Here is a 16,928-nt window from a genome sequence, read left to right as displayed (position 1 = left end):
ACAGGCTTGTAAATGCTTGGGGAAGTCCAGGCCCAGAGAGCCCACATTTGGATTCTAAAGTTGGTTTCCTTTGCTATTCATTCTCTGAGCTTTTCTTCTCTGCCTTTCACTTTTCAAGGTTCAACCAGATCAAAGGCTTTCAGTTCAAATCTGCCCTTCTTGCTCTTTCCCCTCCTTCTCCCTTTTTCTCCTCTCCTTTCCCCCCTCCTCCCTCCTTTTCTCCTTTTCCCTCTATCTTCCCCCCTTTTCCCTTCCCCTCCCTCTCTTCTTTCCCTCCCTCTCCCCCTCCTCTACCCATTTCCTTCTCAAATATTAGATATTTGTTTGCTTATTGATTGTTTTGTGCATATGGTATATGATCTGTGTAGAATTCAGTTCTTTAAGGGCATAAGAGTTTAAAATTTTTTAAAAAATTTTTTAAAGAATCCTTACCTTGATCTTAGAGTCAATACTGTGTATTTATTGGTCCTAAGGTAGAAGAGCAGTAAGGGCTAGGCAGTGGGATGCAAATATTATCTTAAGTGTGGGGAAAAATTCCTTCCCCCAAATCTTACTTTGCCAACTTTTAGAGCTGTGCCAGCCTGGTATGTGTTACGTATGACAGGTCCTGAAGGCTTCAAATCTGGCCCTAGCAGTTGATTTATTGCTTGGCATCAGAGGATCCCCCATTGTAGAGTTCCCATATCCATTTGTGGAGCTTCAGTAATGTTTTGGTGAACAGAGAAACTGGTGATCAGCATATCAAATCTAGAGGTATTCATGCTTGCCTTTCTGGAAAGAGGACCTGCATATAAGCAGCAAGGTGACACAGTGGATAGTGTACAGTTGTGGAGTCAGAAAGGCCCAAGTTTAAACCTGGTCTCAGACACTTTCTAGCTGTGTGACTCCAGGCAAGTCACTTCATCTGATTTGCCTCGGTTTTCTCATCTTTAAATGAGCTGGTGAAGGAAATGGTAAACTACTCCAGGATTTTTGCCAAGAAAACCCCAGATGGGCTCACTAAGAGTCAAGATTTTAATTAAACAACTATAATAATGACAACAATTAATATTGACAATGTAATAATGACATAATAAGTAATGGGAATTATAGAGCTTCTGGACAATTTTTTTTTATGTAATTAGGAATAGATTTGGGAAAAATACAAAGCCCCAGAAGACCTCAAGAATATTTGGAAGAACCTCTGTGGAATATTATTTGAAGGGGCTGGGCAAAAATCTAGATGGGAAAATAAAACCTGGGAGGGTTTTCAGTTTCCTCTGATAACAGGGATCATGGAAAAATTCTCCATAAAGATTACAAAGCCTTTTATGCATATTTTTTCATAGCAGACATATGGTAATATTTTATTACATTTTGTATTTGAAATAATAGGCTCAGAAAGTTATTGAAAAGTCTGCCATCAAATAGCTGCTAATATACCAAGGCAAAATTTGAACCCAAATTTTCCCAACACCAAGTCAATATCACTACATTCATATGGTTGGGAATTCTGTGTTAATTAGGTGGGGGATTCCAATTCACAAAGAGGAAAACTAGGCAAGGGAGTCATTAATGCATTGATTGTCATTTATCCCACCCCTCTGTTTAAAAAAAAAAATCTTTGTCTTCTGTCTTAGAATTAATACTGTGCCTTGGTTCCAAGGCAGAAGATAAGTAAGGGCTCATCAATGGGGGTCAAGTGACTTACCCAGGATCACACAGCTAGGATGTGTTTGAACACTGGCCCTTCTGTCTCTAGGCCTGGTTCTCAATCCATTGAGCTACTTAGCTAACTGTGAATGTGTTTGGCCCTCTGATGCCAAACATTAAATCAATTACTGGGGCCAGAGTTGAAGCCTTTTAGGATGTGTCAGGATTCTTTTTTTTTTTAATTAAAATTTTATTTTAAACTTTGAACAAAGTATTTTTTCTCCGTCTTCTATTGGAAAACAATGAAAAAAAGAAATAATTGTAACAGATATGCATAGTCAAACAAAACAAATTCCCTCCTTGCAATAATTGAAGGAATTAGGGGCAGCTATGTTTAAAAAAAAATGAGGGAGTCAAATTACTATTCTTTTGATAGCCTGACTCAGGCCAACTTTAGTCCTGGAGTCAATAAAAACTGAAAGGAGGCAAATTCACACCTTTAAAAAAAAAAGATTAGGGAAGGGCTAATCTCTTTAAAAAGGAAGGTAGCCTAGTTCCTTAAGAAGCCACAAATTTGACTATTTGAATAGGCCAAAGACAGGGACTAAAGGAGCCTAGAAAGACAATGCAAATGTCAAGAGTCCATTTGAAAGAAGGTAAAATTGCTATTCCTGCCAGGGAGACTTACCCAAGTGCCCTAGCAGGAAAGTAGAAGGCAATTTATAGGCTGGGAGCCCTCAATTTAGTGAGATTCTTCCACCTGGCCTCTCTACCAACATCTGAAAGCTGGTGACAAGAACGTTTTCTCCCCTTCTACCATTATGGCTTCCAGTCCCCAGGACTAATCTGATCAAGACCTAGGAGAGTGGACATGAGGGAAGGGGAAGGGAAAGGGGGAGGGGGAGGGGAATGGGAATAGGAATGGCCTGGAATCTGTTAGTTTCTATAGGGAAGAAGTTTTCTGCTTTGTGCAAGGGATGGGAAGGGAGGTAGAATTATATGGTCATTAGGGAGGGCTTGAGAGGTAGATCAGTCCCCTTTGATATCTAAATAGTTTATCTACATTTTATGACCTACCAAATATAGCAAATACTTTGGAACAGTGATTCAAATTGGGAAAAATTAGCTCTCTGGCATATGTATGTTTTCTGAAGAGGGAAAAAACATGGATGACTCTACTCTAAGCTGGGTAAATTCTCAGGATATTTCTCTGTTTCTCTTTTCCAGGAATATGGATCCTGTCACCCTGGTCCAGAGTCTCCAGCAGGAGACCACTTGTGGCATCTGTCTGACATTCTTTACAAAGCCCGTCACCCTCAACTGTGGGCACAATTTTTGCCAGTTTTGTCTGAGTAGAAGCAGGGAGGCTGGGGTCACACATTTCTCTTGCCCTGAATGCAGGGAAGTCTGCCAGAGCTTCCCTGGCCTCAATGTGCGCTTGTCAAAACTGGCTGCCATCTGCAAGAAGCTTAGTGCTCAGAACCTACAGAATCCTGTGGGACAGCGTTGCTGCCAGGAGCACCAGCAGGTCCCTAAGGTCTTCTGTAAGGAGGACCAGACCACCCTCTGTTTAACCTGTACTGAAGCTCAGGAGCATGAGACCCACACCCTTTCCCCCATTGATGAGGCTGCTCAGAACTTCAGGGTGAGTAACATGGGGCAGAGGAAGGTTTTAACACTTTGATATCCCTCCTTGAGACTTCAAATCTCACCATGGAAGGCAGCAGTAGGGAATAAGAGTAAAAGGTCCTTGGGCTGGAAATCAGGAGATCAGAGTCCTCAGAGGGCATAGTTGTGTGCTTTACTGATGATGAGTCTAATGATGATGATATCTAAATAGATATCAAGCTTCTTATATACAAAATAAAAGGCCTGAAATGAAATAGAATTCATACCTTGTTTCTGGTTAGGGTTTCTCTGGGCCACCTTTCTTTTCTATTCCCCCAAATATATGCATCTCTTTACCTCCTTCTTCAAAGAAATATTGGATTAAGACTATCAAAGTTTTATAGAGAAAGTTGTAGCTAAAAATCTTGTAAAGAGACTAGATTCACATTGAAAGGAAACCCGAGATTGTCACCATAACACCTAGTGTCAATGTTATTTCTTTCATTCCTTTTTTCCCCTTTGGTACTAAAGTTTCACAATTTGAATTCTAATCCGTGTTTTCCAACTCATTGGAAATGTCCCTTTAATAATAACACCACAGCAAATAATTATAAACCATTTCCTTTTGTGAATTTCATTCAAGTTGTCCATGTAAGACCAAATGTTAACCTATCCCTTAATATATCTCTCATTCATTTGTCCATTGCAGGAGAAACTCCTGGACACTATGCCCAGTTTGAGAAAAAAGATCAAGGAACTGAAAGAACTTAATGTTTCAAAGAAGGATGTAAGTGTCTAGCCCCATCTTCTAATTGCCAGCCTGCCTTGGGAATCTATGAAGATGGAGTCAGTCCTAAATCAGTCAAATGCCATTCATTGTATCTTATTTATTTGGGGCATCCAATTCCAGAGCAAATCAGAAGACTTTCTAGGGATAGGAAAAAGCATATATGCAAAACAAATTATAAGTCAATTTAGAATGAAATACAAGTTTAAACAGTTCATGTGTATGTTAAATATATATATACACACACACACACACACACACACAAGTATATGAATATATTTTTTACACATACCCATATGCCTGAGCGAATGAGAAAAGAATAAGATGAGCTCAATGAGGTTAGTTTCCTGAGCATTTTAGGGGAGAAAGCGTGGTGGTATGGCAGAAAGAAGGCAATAACCATTTGGGTGACAGTGACATTGGCAGAGCCCTTTACTTTAGAGAAGGAAATTAGATCTGCCAGAAGTTTGTTTCTGCAAAAGTATTGTCTTAGTTGAGGAAGACACTAGGCTGCCATCTATTGGTAGCAACAAAGAAAATTAAGCCAAGACCTGGAAATTTGGAGAGAAGATACCAAGTTTTGGATGTCACCTAATAAGGTCCTTTTCCTACAGAGAGAAGTGAAGTGGAGAAAGCTGATTAGAGGGGAATATGCAAGAATGCACCAGTTTCTGAAAGAGGAAGAGCACAGATGCCTCGATGTGGTGACAAATGATGAAGCCATGACTAACCAGTTAATGGATAGCTACTACAGTGAATTGCACCAGCATTTTAAAAACATGGAAGATACTGTCCGAGAGATGGAGGAGACAAAGAGAAGACCTGATTTAGAGCTCCTTCAGGTGAGGATTAGGGAAAACTGCAGAGCCCCAGGTGGAGGAGGATATACCCAGGGCAGAAATCCATGAGGCTTCTGTCCTGTTGCCTCAAAGCAGTGTTTAAAAGCCCAATTTGGGCATTGCCCATACTTTTCCATTAATGCGATTCATCCACTCTCAAGATTTCTTTTAATTTAGGTCCTGGTTTATTTAATACCTTTGCTTCAAAATTAACAAAATATATCAGAATTTATCCTTAAAGTGGTAATTAATGGTGTCCAAAGGGTCAAAAGTGGCAATTCTGAAACTGAAATATGAGAATAGAGTTTCTAGAGCAACTAGGTGGTACAGTGGATAGAGAGCTAGACTTAAAGTGCCTGGCACATAGTAGTGCTATATGAATGTTAGATATCATCATCATCATCATTGTTTTCATTATTATTTCTTGATGAACTAAACTAATCCTTTGTTTCCCCACAGGAAGGGAAAGAGCTATTGCAAACGTAAGTTTCTATTTGTGGTCCAGTTGGGGTCTGGTGTGTCATGGTGGCTATGGGGCTTATACAGAGCAGGAAGAGTAACTCGGACTTCTTTTTGGTGTAGATGTGAATCAATGCTTTCTGAAAGGCCCAAGTCTTTCATCCCAGAGCTAAGAGAATATCCTGTCGTTGGGATGAAGGACATGCTAAAGAAATTCAGAGGTAAGAAACTATCCTTTGTCATTTAATCTACCTATGGGATTATCCATGGCTAAATGTGTAGAAGCCTCATGCTCACCTCCAACCTCCTTCACATGAATGAAAGTTAGTTCTGGGCAACTGGTCTCTGGACAAGGAAAAACAGCATGGTGGGTTGGGGGAATCTACTTTTCCCTGATTGGTGGGGAGAGGTGCAAGGGAATCAACTCTTTACCCCTCATCTCACTTTGGGTCACCCATTAAATCCAGACAATCACATGGCCTTCCACCATTCCTAAGGACCCATTTCCCAGTCATTCCTATTTGGAAGGAACTGTATTAGTGAGTGGTTGGACTGCCTTCTGGCTATCTCTGAACCTCTTCTCTCTTCCAGACCTCCAAATTGCACACATTCCAGGGCTAGGTATTCCTCTGTATTCTATACTGTATGTACTTGATTATCTGTGCTGATTATAGATCACTGCCCATCTTCTTGGACTCTTAAAGATCATGACATTTGCTTATGAACATTGTAATGGGTATTCTAGCTAGCTTGACCAGCAGACTCTACTAGAATTCTATGAGAACTTGTTTTTCTGTTAGTTTTAAAAAAACTGAGTTGCCCAATGAACCCAGAAACTGGTGACTGTCCAGGCCACATGAAGAGTGGAAGGAAAGAGTCCTGGGATCTAGAGGCTTGGATTCAAACCTGGTTGTGTTACCTTGGGCAGGTTACCTAACTCCATTTGCCTAACCCTTTCCCTTCTGTCTTTTGTTTGTAAGAAAGGAATGGTTTAAAAAAAATGAAAGTGGAAAGAAGAGAATGGAAGAGTCAAGAAATGGTCATTTTGTTGGCTTGTTTCAGAGTAGATTTCTACACCAAGCCACCAGCAATTGCATCAGTGCTAGCCCTGGTAGAGGGGAGGCAAATTTATTTTGGAAAAAGGAGGCAGTCTTGAAAATGTTAGATTTAGATATCCCTCTGGGAAAGGGGCTTTGAGCCTCTTAGGAGTCAGAGGAGGTGCTGACTGAGCTGTGCTCTTGCACTCTGCACCTTGCCTCTGAGGTCATTTAACTTTCCCCTCTCTTCTCTCTGCAGTAAATGTCACTATGGATCCTACAACAGTCAATCCCTATTTCGTTTTGTCTGAAAATCTGAAGAGTGTAAAACTTAAAAACAACTCTCTGGATCAGCCAGACTGTGCAGGAAAAGTTCAACATTTTATCCTTGGTCAGCCGGCATTCAGCTCTGGTGCCTACTACTGGGAGGTGGATGTGAGTGAGCAGCCTCAGTGGGCACTGGGCATCTCTGTCAAGTGTCTCAAAAAGAGGAAGACGATCCAGTACACGGCTGGGTATCTGTACATGCTTCGCTGTGAGAAGAGGGGAAATGAGTTCTACCTGGTCACCCGACCAGGATTAGTTTGCCAGCTAATGAAAGTTCCTGTGCCTGTAGTTGGCATCTATCTAGATTGTAATGACAGAACTCTCCTGTTCTATAATGCTACCAAAGCATCTTTGATCTATGAAATGCACATTATGCCATTCAAAGAGCCTGTCAGGCCTCTCTTCTGTCCTTGCCCCCCAATGCTAGGAACAAAGATTGGCTCAATGACCATCTGTCCAGTGAAATGTAATATTTGTGGGAACGCCTGTCTCTGACCATGAGCATCTCTTTTTTGTGAAGGAATGCTCAGAAAAGCCAAGCTTCTCACTGTTTATGGTTGCTATAAAGAATAAAAATAGGGTCAACTTGGCAGAGATATTTCAGCTTTTGCTGAAGATTAGCCCTTAGGAGGATCCAGTTTGCTCACAAGTTTAAGACTGCCTGTAGCAATGCCAGTTTAAGGGCATTGAAATATTCTCAAGTGGTTTGTTTTCTACCATTCTCAATGTATAATATGTTGATTTATTACCACAATAAATCAAATTTGTTTGAACAGTTTCAATTAAGTCATTTGTGGAATATGCACTTTCTGTGATACTGATTGTTACTGAAGTTTAATCATTGAACTCTGATCTTTTAGAAGAGCCCGTCTTCCCTAAAAAACAAAACAAACCAGAACAGAAGTATAGTATAATAATGATGAAAATGAGGTGGAAATATGTTTGCTCTTTGCAAGTACTTAGGTTGGTGGGCATTGTTTTCTGGGAAGCAGTCAGAAATGTCTGAATGGTTATGAATGAATTACTAGTGTTTAAACTCATAGCACTTTGGGTTGGTAACCTTAAATTCACTTGTGGACATGTTTTTTAAATGTCAGCCTTCTTAGATGCATCCATTCTGTTCCTTTCATTAACTCAAGATGCTTTGTGGTCCCTTTGCAACAGAAAGTCACAGTATCTTGGGAATCACAGACAGGTTTCAATTGCCTCCTAGATCTAACTAAAAAAGCAAGGGAATCCTTTCAAGAATACCTGAAAGGTGGTCATCTGAAGTCCCTCTCAAAATGGGGGCAATTCTCCACTACCTCAGACTCAACCTTTTGCTTGTATATATCTCTAAAAATTTAGGAAGTTTTTCCTGATACTAAACTTCAATATATCAGTTTAAGGTCTCTAGCCACACTGTATGTGCCACTTCTTAGACCAGTTGAGGTCAGGTTTCACAGATATTGTACCTTTAACAACGGATAGAAGGGGAGCTAGTTAGCACAGTAGGAAAGAGCTGGACTTGGAGATGATAGGAGTTGGGTTCAAATGTGGTCTCAGATATTTCCTATCTCTGTGGTCCTAGACAAATCACTTAAACTCTAACCTAGCCCTTGCTGCTCTTCAGACAGGTTTTTAAAAATTTATATATCCGTCTAAAATAATATATACACATATTTTTATTCTAAGAAGACCGAAAAAAAATTTAAAAACCCAACAACAATGAATTGAGTTTTCAAATAATATAATAATCAACTTAATATGAGCAGAGGCTTAGTTTAAAAGGTAAGCATATAATTTAGGGTAATGATTATATAATCTCATCAACTCCTTTTAGGTAAACAACTACCATCAATCAGTTTTACTAAGTACCTAAAGACATTAGAATAAAATAAATTGAATTAAAATATGTCCCAACATGTTTACGTTAATCAAGAAGGTAGCAAAACCGTTCCTAGTAGAGCTGCAAAGAGGTACAAATCTCCCATTCCAAGAGTAAGGATGACTTGAATTCCATTCAGACTTCTTAACTCCAGCACAGAGAAAGAGAGCACACTTATTTTGCCTTCCTCAGGGAGGGGTAGAAATGAATATACATTGAAATCCTCAAGTCTTAGTGCCAGTCTAAAAATTGTTGACAGATCCTACCTCTGTTGTGCTGAGATCATCACCTCAATAGAATGATAGGATTCAATTCTTGACTGGGACCATGGGGTCATCATCTTCCCCCTCTATCACTTCCTCATTGCATTTGGGGGCTGAAGAGGTAGATTTTTCAGGCTTCACTGAGTAAAGATCATCCAAAAATATTCCTCAAATGAATCTGTTTTGGCCATGAGCTTTTTTGGAAATGGAATCCATGTATGTGCCATTTTATGTGGAAGTTGTTTGCCAGTACCAAATCCCTTTGATAATTCCAACCCTAGAGAACAATTGTATAAAGGCGCTTCCTAAATTTATAAGAATACATCAGAGGACAGAATTGGAGATGAGGGGCCTAAGGGAGAATCTAAGCAGTCTAGACAGTGACAGTGAATTCCCTTCAGGATGAATTTCCTTTTCATTATTGAATTTAGCTTCATGGGGTAGTAGGGTAACCCCTTCTGTTTTGGGGGTCCTCATATCTGTCTTTGGTCTCTGAAAAGGGCACTGGAGTTGGAGTCAGAAAGACTTGACTTCAGGTTTACCTTAAGAACTTTTTTAGCTGTGTGACCTCAGAATGTATTTTTATGCCTGTACTAGGCCTCAGTTTCCTCATGTGATAACATGGATAATAATAGTCCCCACCTCATAGTGTACAAATCAAGCGAGAAAATTTGTAGAGCATTTTGCAGAACTTAAAATACTATGTAAATACTAGTTAGTAGTGGTGGTGGTGTCATATATGACCTCTGATTACCAAAAGGATTTAGCATTTTAACGAACTATTGTTAAGTGCCTTCTATGTATAAGCCCAGGGCTAGATGCTAGAGAAGCCAGGAGGAGAAAAAACTAACCTCTAAAGGAACCAAGAATAATAATAGACATATAGGATGTGCTTTTAAAGTTTGCAATTGTTTACAATCTCATTTGATGAATGCATAAAACCTTTGAGAGAATGCAATAATGATTATTATACCCATTTTACAAATGAGAAAAATAAGGCCAAAGGTTAGTGATACTAAGCATCTGAGATAGGACTTTTGACTTTCTGTCCAGGACACTATCCATGACACTTGGCTTAGGCCTTCATGAGAATTAGGGATTCTGAGAGGCGGAAGTGTGGAGGAAGGACATTTCAAACAACTGTCAACTTGTACTAAAGCGAAGAAGATGGAGAAAGGATGCCTGAAAAGTCAAGTTTAACTAGACTGTAGGGTGTGTGGGGAGCCATCATACCCACGCTGTCTGACAGAGTCACAGTTTGGGGAATGAGGGCTTCTCTGCCTTCATAAAAGATGAAGCACCCACTCAGCCCCCCCTCTCTGTGATTTCTCCCACTAACTTCCCTCATTAATGAAATTGTTATGACTATTGTTCTCTCCTCAATGCAGGAGAAATAATGTGAAAGCAAATACTTATAGGGTTAATACACATATGTCCCACTTTAATCCCCCCAGATTATTACTCCAAAAAAGATTACATTCACAGAATTAAAACCTAAAGATCATTATGCACTACCCCCTCTTTTTATTACCCCCAAAAGATTACATTCACAGAATTAAAACCTAAAGATCATTATGCACTACCCCTTCTTTTCATTACCCCAAAAAGATTACATTCACAGAATTAAAACCTAAAGATCATTATGCACTACCCCCTCCTTTCATTACCCCAAAAAGATTACATTCACAGAATTAAAACCTAAAGATCATTATGCACTACCCCTTCTTTTCATTACCCCAAAAAGATTACATTCACAGAATTAAAACCTAAAGATCATTATGCACTACCCCCTCCTTTCATTACCCCAAAAAGATTACATTCACAGAATTAAAACCTAAAGATAATTATGCACTACCCCTTCTTTTCATTACCCCAAAAAGATTACATTCACAGAATCAAAACCTAAAGATCATTATGCACTACCCCCTCCTTTCATTACCCCAAAAAGATTACATTCACAGAATTAAAACCTAAAGATCATTATGCACTACCCCTTCTTTTCATTACCCCAAAAAGATTACATTCACAGAATCAAAACCTAAAGATCATTATGCACTACCCCCTCCTTTCATTACCCCAAAAAGATTACATTCACAGAATTAAAACCTAAAGATCATTATGCACTACCCCTTCTTTTCATTACCCCAAAAAGATTACATTCACAGAATTAAAACCTAAAGATCATTATGCACTACCCCCTCCTTTCATTACCCCAAAAAGATTACATTCACAGAATTAAAACCTAAAGATAATTATGCACTACCCCTTCTTTTCATTACCCCAAAAAGATTACATTCACAGAATCAAAACCTAAAGATCATTATGCACTACCCCCTTCTTTTCATTACCCCAAAAAGATTACATTCACAGAATCAAAACCTAAAGATCATTATGCACTACCCCCTCCTTTCATTACCCCCAAAAAGATTACATTCACAGAATCAAAACCTAAAGATCATTATGCACTACCCCCTCCTTTCATTACCCCCAAAAAGATTACATTCACAGAATTAAAACCTAAAGATCATTATGCACTACCCCCTCCTTTTTCTCTCAGCAGAGGTACACTTAGTCGCCCCACAACCAATGCTAGCCAAACACACAAGCACCACATCAATCACTCTAAAACACAAGCTGCTGACACACTTCACTGAATCTGCTTGTGTACAATAACCAGAGCAACATCACTAAATGCCTGAGTGAAACATAAAGCAAAACGCAACTTAGAAATTAGAAAGATACCTGATGCTGGTCGGTATTAAATTACACTTGAACCCCATACCTAGCTACTCCAGGTCTGAGCACTCAGTGGTCTCCCATCTCATCATTATCCTCCTGAACTGCCACACCTAGGCAGAAGGTACCCTTGGCTTTTAGAGACTGCTGATCAGGCTTTCAGAAAGGGTGGGTGATAGGCAGTCCTAGGAAATAAGCCTGGAGAGTTAGGTTCGAGCCATATTGCATAGAGCCACTGACTCCAGGCTTAATATTCCCTCATAGTCCAGTGAAAGGATTGGAAGAGAGCAAGCAATTTTGCTTCACATAAATCCAGTTCACAGGCAAGTCAAAATATCAAAAACAAAGGTTAAACAACAATAATCTTCTCTTATTCTATTTCTCCATGACTCCTAAACATTTTCATCATTCGCACCATGACCTCCATTCTCTTCACCCTCTTGAAGACTTTCCCAGGCTAGCAACCCTGCTCTGATTTTACTCTTCCTCCTTGCTAATAGTGACTCAGTTCCCTTCTGCACTATCCTCTGGTTTAAACTACTTTGTCCATTTATAGATGTATATATATTTTAAATCTTTTAGAAAAATTATGCAAAACGCTTCCATATAGATTATTGTTGTAAGAGCACTCATACAAAACCCCTCCAAATAAAACCATGAATACATGGATGGAAAAGATAGTATGCTTCGATCCACATCCATCTGACTCCAACAGTTCTTTCTGGAGGTGGCTGGCATTCTCCATCATAAGTCCTTCAGAATTGTCCCAGATCACTACATTGCTGAGAGGAGCCAAGTTTTCATGGATAATCGTCGTGCAGCATTATCTCTTACAGCACACATTGTTGTGCCAGTTCTGCTTATTTCACTCTGCATCAATTCATGTGGATCTTTCCAGCTTTTTCTGAAATCATCTTGCTTTCCATCACCAACATAAAACACAATTTGTTCAGCCATTCCCCAATTGATGGTTTGTCCACTTATAATTTTACCTGTCAGTCTTAGGAAGAATGAAAAATGCTGAAGAAAAGATGAAATGATGACACAAAGAAATAATTCCAATGAATTGCAAAAGTAGAATTCATCCCCAAAAGACTGATGTGTATATATGGGATACTCAGTAATCTGATTTAGATTAAGGAAAATAATGATAAATGGCCAGAGAAGGAAGCAAGGACAAATATCAGAATAAATATGAATATGGAAAACCTATATAAAAATAGTATGGGGTGACTCAGTGGATTGAGAGCCAGGCCTAGAGACAGGAGGTCCTAGGTTCAAATCTGGCCTCAGACACTTCCCAGCTGTGTGACCCTGAGCAAGTCACTTGACTCCCACTGCCTAGCCCTTACTTCTGCCTAGGATTGTCTCCAAGATGGAAGGTAAGGATTTAAAAAAATAGAATCAGTAATCCTATAGTTCAGAATGAGCAGAGACTGTCTAAGGAGAGTAGACAATAGAAATAGTTTTCAATGTTGTAGTTTAGCTATGTAGGGAGAAAAAGGGAATAGGACTTTGACTTAGGGTGGAAAGGATATAACTGACATAAGAAAAGAGAACTGCTTTATTATTATTTTTTCTGTTTTCTCTGCAAAGTAGAATGATCTTTATAGTGGAAATGACCAGAAAACGAAGCTGATATTAAAGATGAGTAAGCAGATTCTGAGAGTCACTAATTTGCACTTCATGAATTTAAGTCACTTGGCCAAACTGTTGCACTGAACCAAGTGTCACACACACACACACACACACACACACACAATGGTATTTAAAAGTGAGAGGAATATGGGAGAGGTGCTTTAAGACTGGAGAAGGGCAATTTTAAAATTTAATTTTCTAAAGAAGAAAGAGGATGGTCTTAAAATGGTAGCATAGCGAGCCTGACTGATTCCTGGGAAAAAATCTAACCCCCATCTGCCATTTCACTTAGCCTGGCTTCAGTCATCCTAGATCAACCTGGGAAACACTTGAACTCCAACACAAGCATCAAGTCCTGCCAGTCTCTTCTGCTTTTTCCTTTTATTTGTGTGTGTGTGTGTGTGTGTGTGTGTGTGTGTGTGTGTGTGTGTGTGTGTGTGTGTGTGTGTGTGTGTGTAGGGGGATAGAAGGCCATGGAACACTGAGCCAGAGTAGAGAGAAAACATATATATATATGTATATATATATATATATATATATATGGATTAGCAAATGTTCCATTATATCTGAGGTTTCAGCCATCTGAGGCAGGTCTTGGGATGTAGGGGGACCCTACTGTAACTAGATTTGCCCCAAAGTGGAATGAGTTTCTGAGGCCATATATATTTTTTAAACCTTTACCTTCTGTCCTGAAATCAATACTGTGTTTCCAAGGCAGAAGAGTGATAAGGGCTAGGCAATGGGGGTCAAGTGACTTACCCAGGATCATACAGCTAGGAAGTATCTGAGGCCACATTTGAACCCAGGACCTTCCATCTCTAGACCTGGCTCTCAATCTACTGAGCCACCCAGCTGCCCGCCCTGAGACTGTATTTGAACCTAAGACCTCCTGTTTCCAGGTCTAGCTCTCTATTCACTGAACCACCTAGCAGCTTTAGGGGTTCCTTTCAGATATGGGTTGGATTAGGTAGTATCTTCGATTCATTTCCAAATCTTAGAGTTCTGTGATTCTTCTAAACTCTCTGTAATCTGTTATATTCTCATTCAAAAGAAACTATGCCTTTCCAAGTGAGCAGTAATTTCTTAACTTCTGGATCTAATGGTCTTTTCTCCTTCCTCACTTCTGAAGCATTTTACATTATGGACCATATTCTTCTCCTGGGTATTTTCTATTCTTTGGATTTTCTGCCCTATCTTCCTTTCTATCTTATTCTTTTGTGTTTCTCTGCCTGGATTTTTTCCCCTCTGTTACCGCAACTAAGTGTGGGTGTCCACTAAGGTTCTGTATTGGGCTCTTTACTCTTCCTCTTTAGAGTTTCTTCCTTGGTGTTCTTGAAGGCAAGCTGGATACTAGATAAATCTATTGCTCTGCTTGGTGCTAAGGTAGTCTGTTCAATTCTTCAGCCCTTGAGTCCCTGGGATCTCTCCAGTCAGCAAGAGCCAGAGCACCAGTCTCCAGTAGAGAATGTGTAAAATATTATTTTCTTTCTATATGTTATTGTAAATTGCCCTTGCCCCACAGTGAAAGCATAATGTAGTTTAGTAAGAAACAGGACTCCAAATTGGCTATAACATGCCAAATAATCCAGAAGCTAATGAGCAAAGATAAAAAAAAGGAAATACTTTTTTTTGGACTCATCTTCTTAAATTAAATATATATATATATATTTGAAAAACCCTTATCATCTGTCTTAGTGAATTAATATTGTGTATTGGTTCAAAGGCAGAAGAGTAGTAAGGACTAGACAATGGGGGTTAAATGATTTGTTCAAGGTCACACAGCTAGGGAGTGTATGAGGTCCCATTTGAACCCAGAACTGCCCATCTCTAAGCTTGACTTTCAACCCACTGAGCCTCTTCTTCAAAGTGTAAAAGATAATTGCTTTCTGGTAACACAAAGAATTCTTTCTTGACCTTTGAATTGGTCTTTCTATGCAGTCATCTCAAATTATTTCTCTTTGAATTATGCCTCAATCTCCCCTTTGTATACCATACTTCAAGTATGGAGTATTATATTAACTTTTTACTTTGCATATTACTCAAAGAACATTAAGCTTCAATACTTCTGTTTATTTATTATTTCACTAATATTTCTAAGTACTTCTAATGATGCAGAATAAAACCTGCCTACCCTTGTCTAGTACATGCCTCTTCAAGTCTCTAGAATTCTATGACTCAATCATGAACACTCCTGAAAGAACAGAGTTAGGAACTAGACCTGTGATTTTGATGACTCCTTCTGGAAGTTTAGTAATCTAAAATAAACTGTGGTTTGATAATAAATTCAATATATGAGACAGCAAAATCCCTACTCTATCAATTGTATAACATTGCAAAAAGCAAGTCATCATCTTTGGTCATCATCTTTCATTCCCATACCTTATATGTGAAATTATGAATGGAAAAAACAGATTCATTATAAAAAAGGATTCTCCTAGTCTCTAGATACAGACTTGACTCAATCATTCTCTCTTACTCCTTTACATTATCTCTTCCATTTCTGTCTCTGCCTCTATGTATTTGTCTTTTTTTTCTTGTCTCTCTCTCTGCATCTATCCGCCTACCTGCCTTTTCCTTCTCTTTCCTCCTCTTCTTCCTCTTCCTCCTCCTCCTTCTCCTCCTTCTCCTTCTTCCTCTTCCTCCTCCTCCTTCTCCTTCTTCCTCTTCCTCCTCCTCCTCCTCCTCCTCCTCTTCTTCTTCTTCTTCTTCTTCTTCTTCTTCTTCTTCTTCTTCTTCTTCTTCTTCTTCTTCTTCTTCTTCTTCTTCTTCTTCTTCTTCTTCTTCTTCTTCTTCTTCTTCTTCTTCTTCTTCTTCTTCTTCTTCTTCTTCTTCTTCTTCTTCTTCTTCTTCTTCTTCTTCTTCTTCTTCTTCTTCTTCTTCTTCTTCTCCTTCTCCTTCTCCTTCTCCTTCTCCTTCTCCTTCTCCTTCTCCTTCTCCTTCTCCTTCTCCTTCTCCTTCTCCTTCTCCTTCTCCTTCTCCTTCTCCTTCTCCTTCTCCTTCTCCTTCTCCTTCTCCTTCTCCTTCTCCTCCTCCCCCTCCTCCTCCTCCTTCTTCTCCTCCCCCTCCTCCCCCTCCTCCTCCTCCTTCTTCTCATTCTTCTTCTTCCCCTCTCTGTCCATCTGTTTTTGTCTTGCCTCTATTTCCTATCTCCATCTCTCTGTTTCCGTCTCTCTCCTTTTCTCCCATGCCTCCCTCCATCTCCTTTACCTTTCATGCTCTCATTCTCTTCTTTCTCTTTTTCTTTACCTCTTTCCCCCAATTCAGAATTCAAGCAGGACCCTTCAAAACAGACATTTCAGAGACATTTTCTTTTCCCTAATCTCTTCCATAGTATGCAGTTCTGAAGTCAATTTTTGTTCTTTGATTATTTTAAATACTTAAAACATCTGGGAGTATGGAGAAGACAAATTTAGATTGATTCTGGTACAACTTCTCTGAGTTCTTTGTTGAAATAAACTCAGAGGATATAAAGTTAACAAATTTTCCTCCTTCTGCAGCCTTGCCTCTGGGGTTTCCTAATCTCTGATTTTTAATGGTCCCTTGCTTCTGTCCCATAGGGATGTTTCAGAGTAGTTCAGGTTCTGGAGAACAACCTTCTTTAAAACAAGTGAAACTGGGAAATAAGGTATTTTCATTGTCTCAAATACTGTTAAAATATTGTTTCTTATAACAAGATCATAGATTTTTAAGAGAAAACAATCACATCAGACTTTGGTTTACTCTCAAATTCATCAC

At 39.3% G+C, this 16,928-nt stretch overlaps 1 protein-coding gene across 1 annotated transcript in view; it reads left to right on the top strand.

Moving 5' to 3' along the window:
• Nucleotides 1-7,467, top strand: part of LOC103106591 (uncharacterized) — a 38,784-nt gene extending 31,317 nt beyond the window's left edge. Inside the window, exons 8-13 of the mRNA XM_007491153.2 lie at nucleotides 2,860-3,277; nucleotides 3,950-4,027; nucleotides 4,642-4,869; nucleotides 5,326-5,348; nucleotides 5,449-5,546; nucleotides 6,622-7,467. Coding sequence (XP_007491215.2) covers nucleotides 2,860-3,277; nucleotides 3,950-4,027; nucleotides 4,642-4,869; nucleotides 5,326-5,348; nucleotides 5,449-5,546; nucleotides 6,622-7,184 — 1,408 coding nt within the window. The 3' untranslated portion in view covers nucleotides 7,185-7,467. The remainder of the gene's footprint in view (nucleotides 1-2,859; nucleotides 3,278-3,949; nucleotides 4,028-4,641; nucleotides 4,870-5,325; nucleotides 5,349-5,448; nucleotides 5,547-6,621) is intronic.
• Nucleotides 7,468-16,928: the final 9,461 nt, after the last annotated feature.

The sequence above is a fragment of the Monodelphis domestica genome, chromosome 4 (genome assembly GCF_027887165.1).
Source record: "Monodelphis domestica isolate mMonDom1 chromosome 4, mMonDom1.pri, whole genome shotgun sequence".
NCBI classification, from domain to species: domain Eukaryota; kingdom Metazoa; phylum Chordata; class Mammalia; order Didelphimorphia; family Didelphidae; genus Monodelphis; species Monodelphis domestica.
Note: the sequence above shows the minus strand (reverse complement) of the source record. Positions and strands in the feature narration are given on the sequence as shown.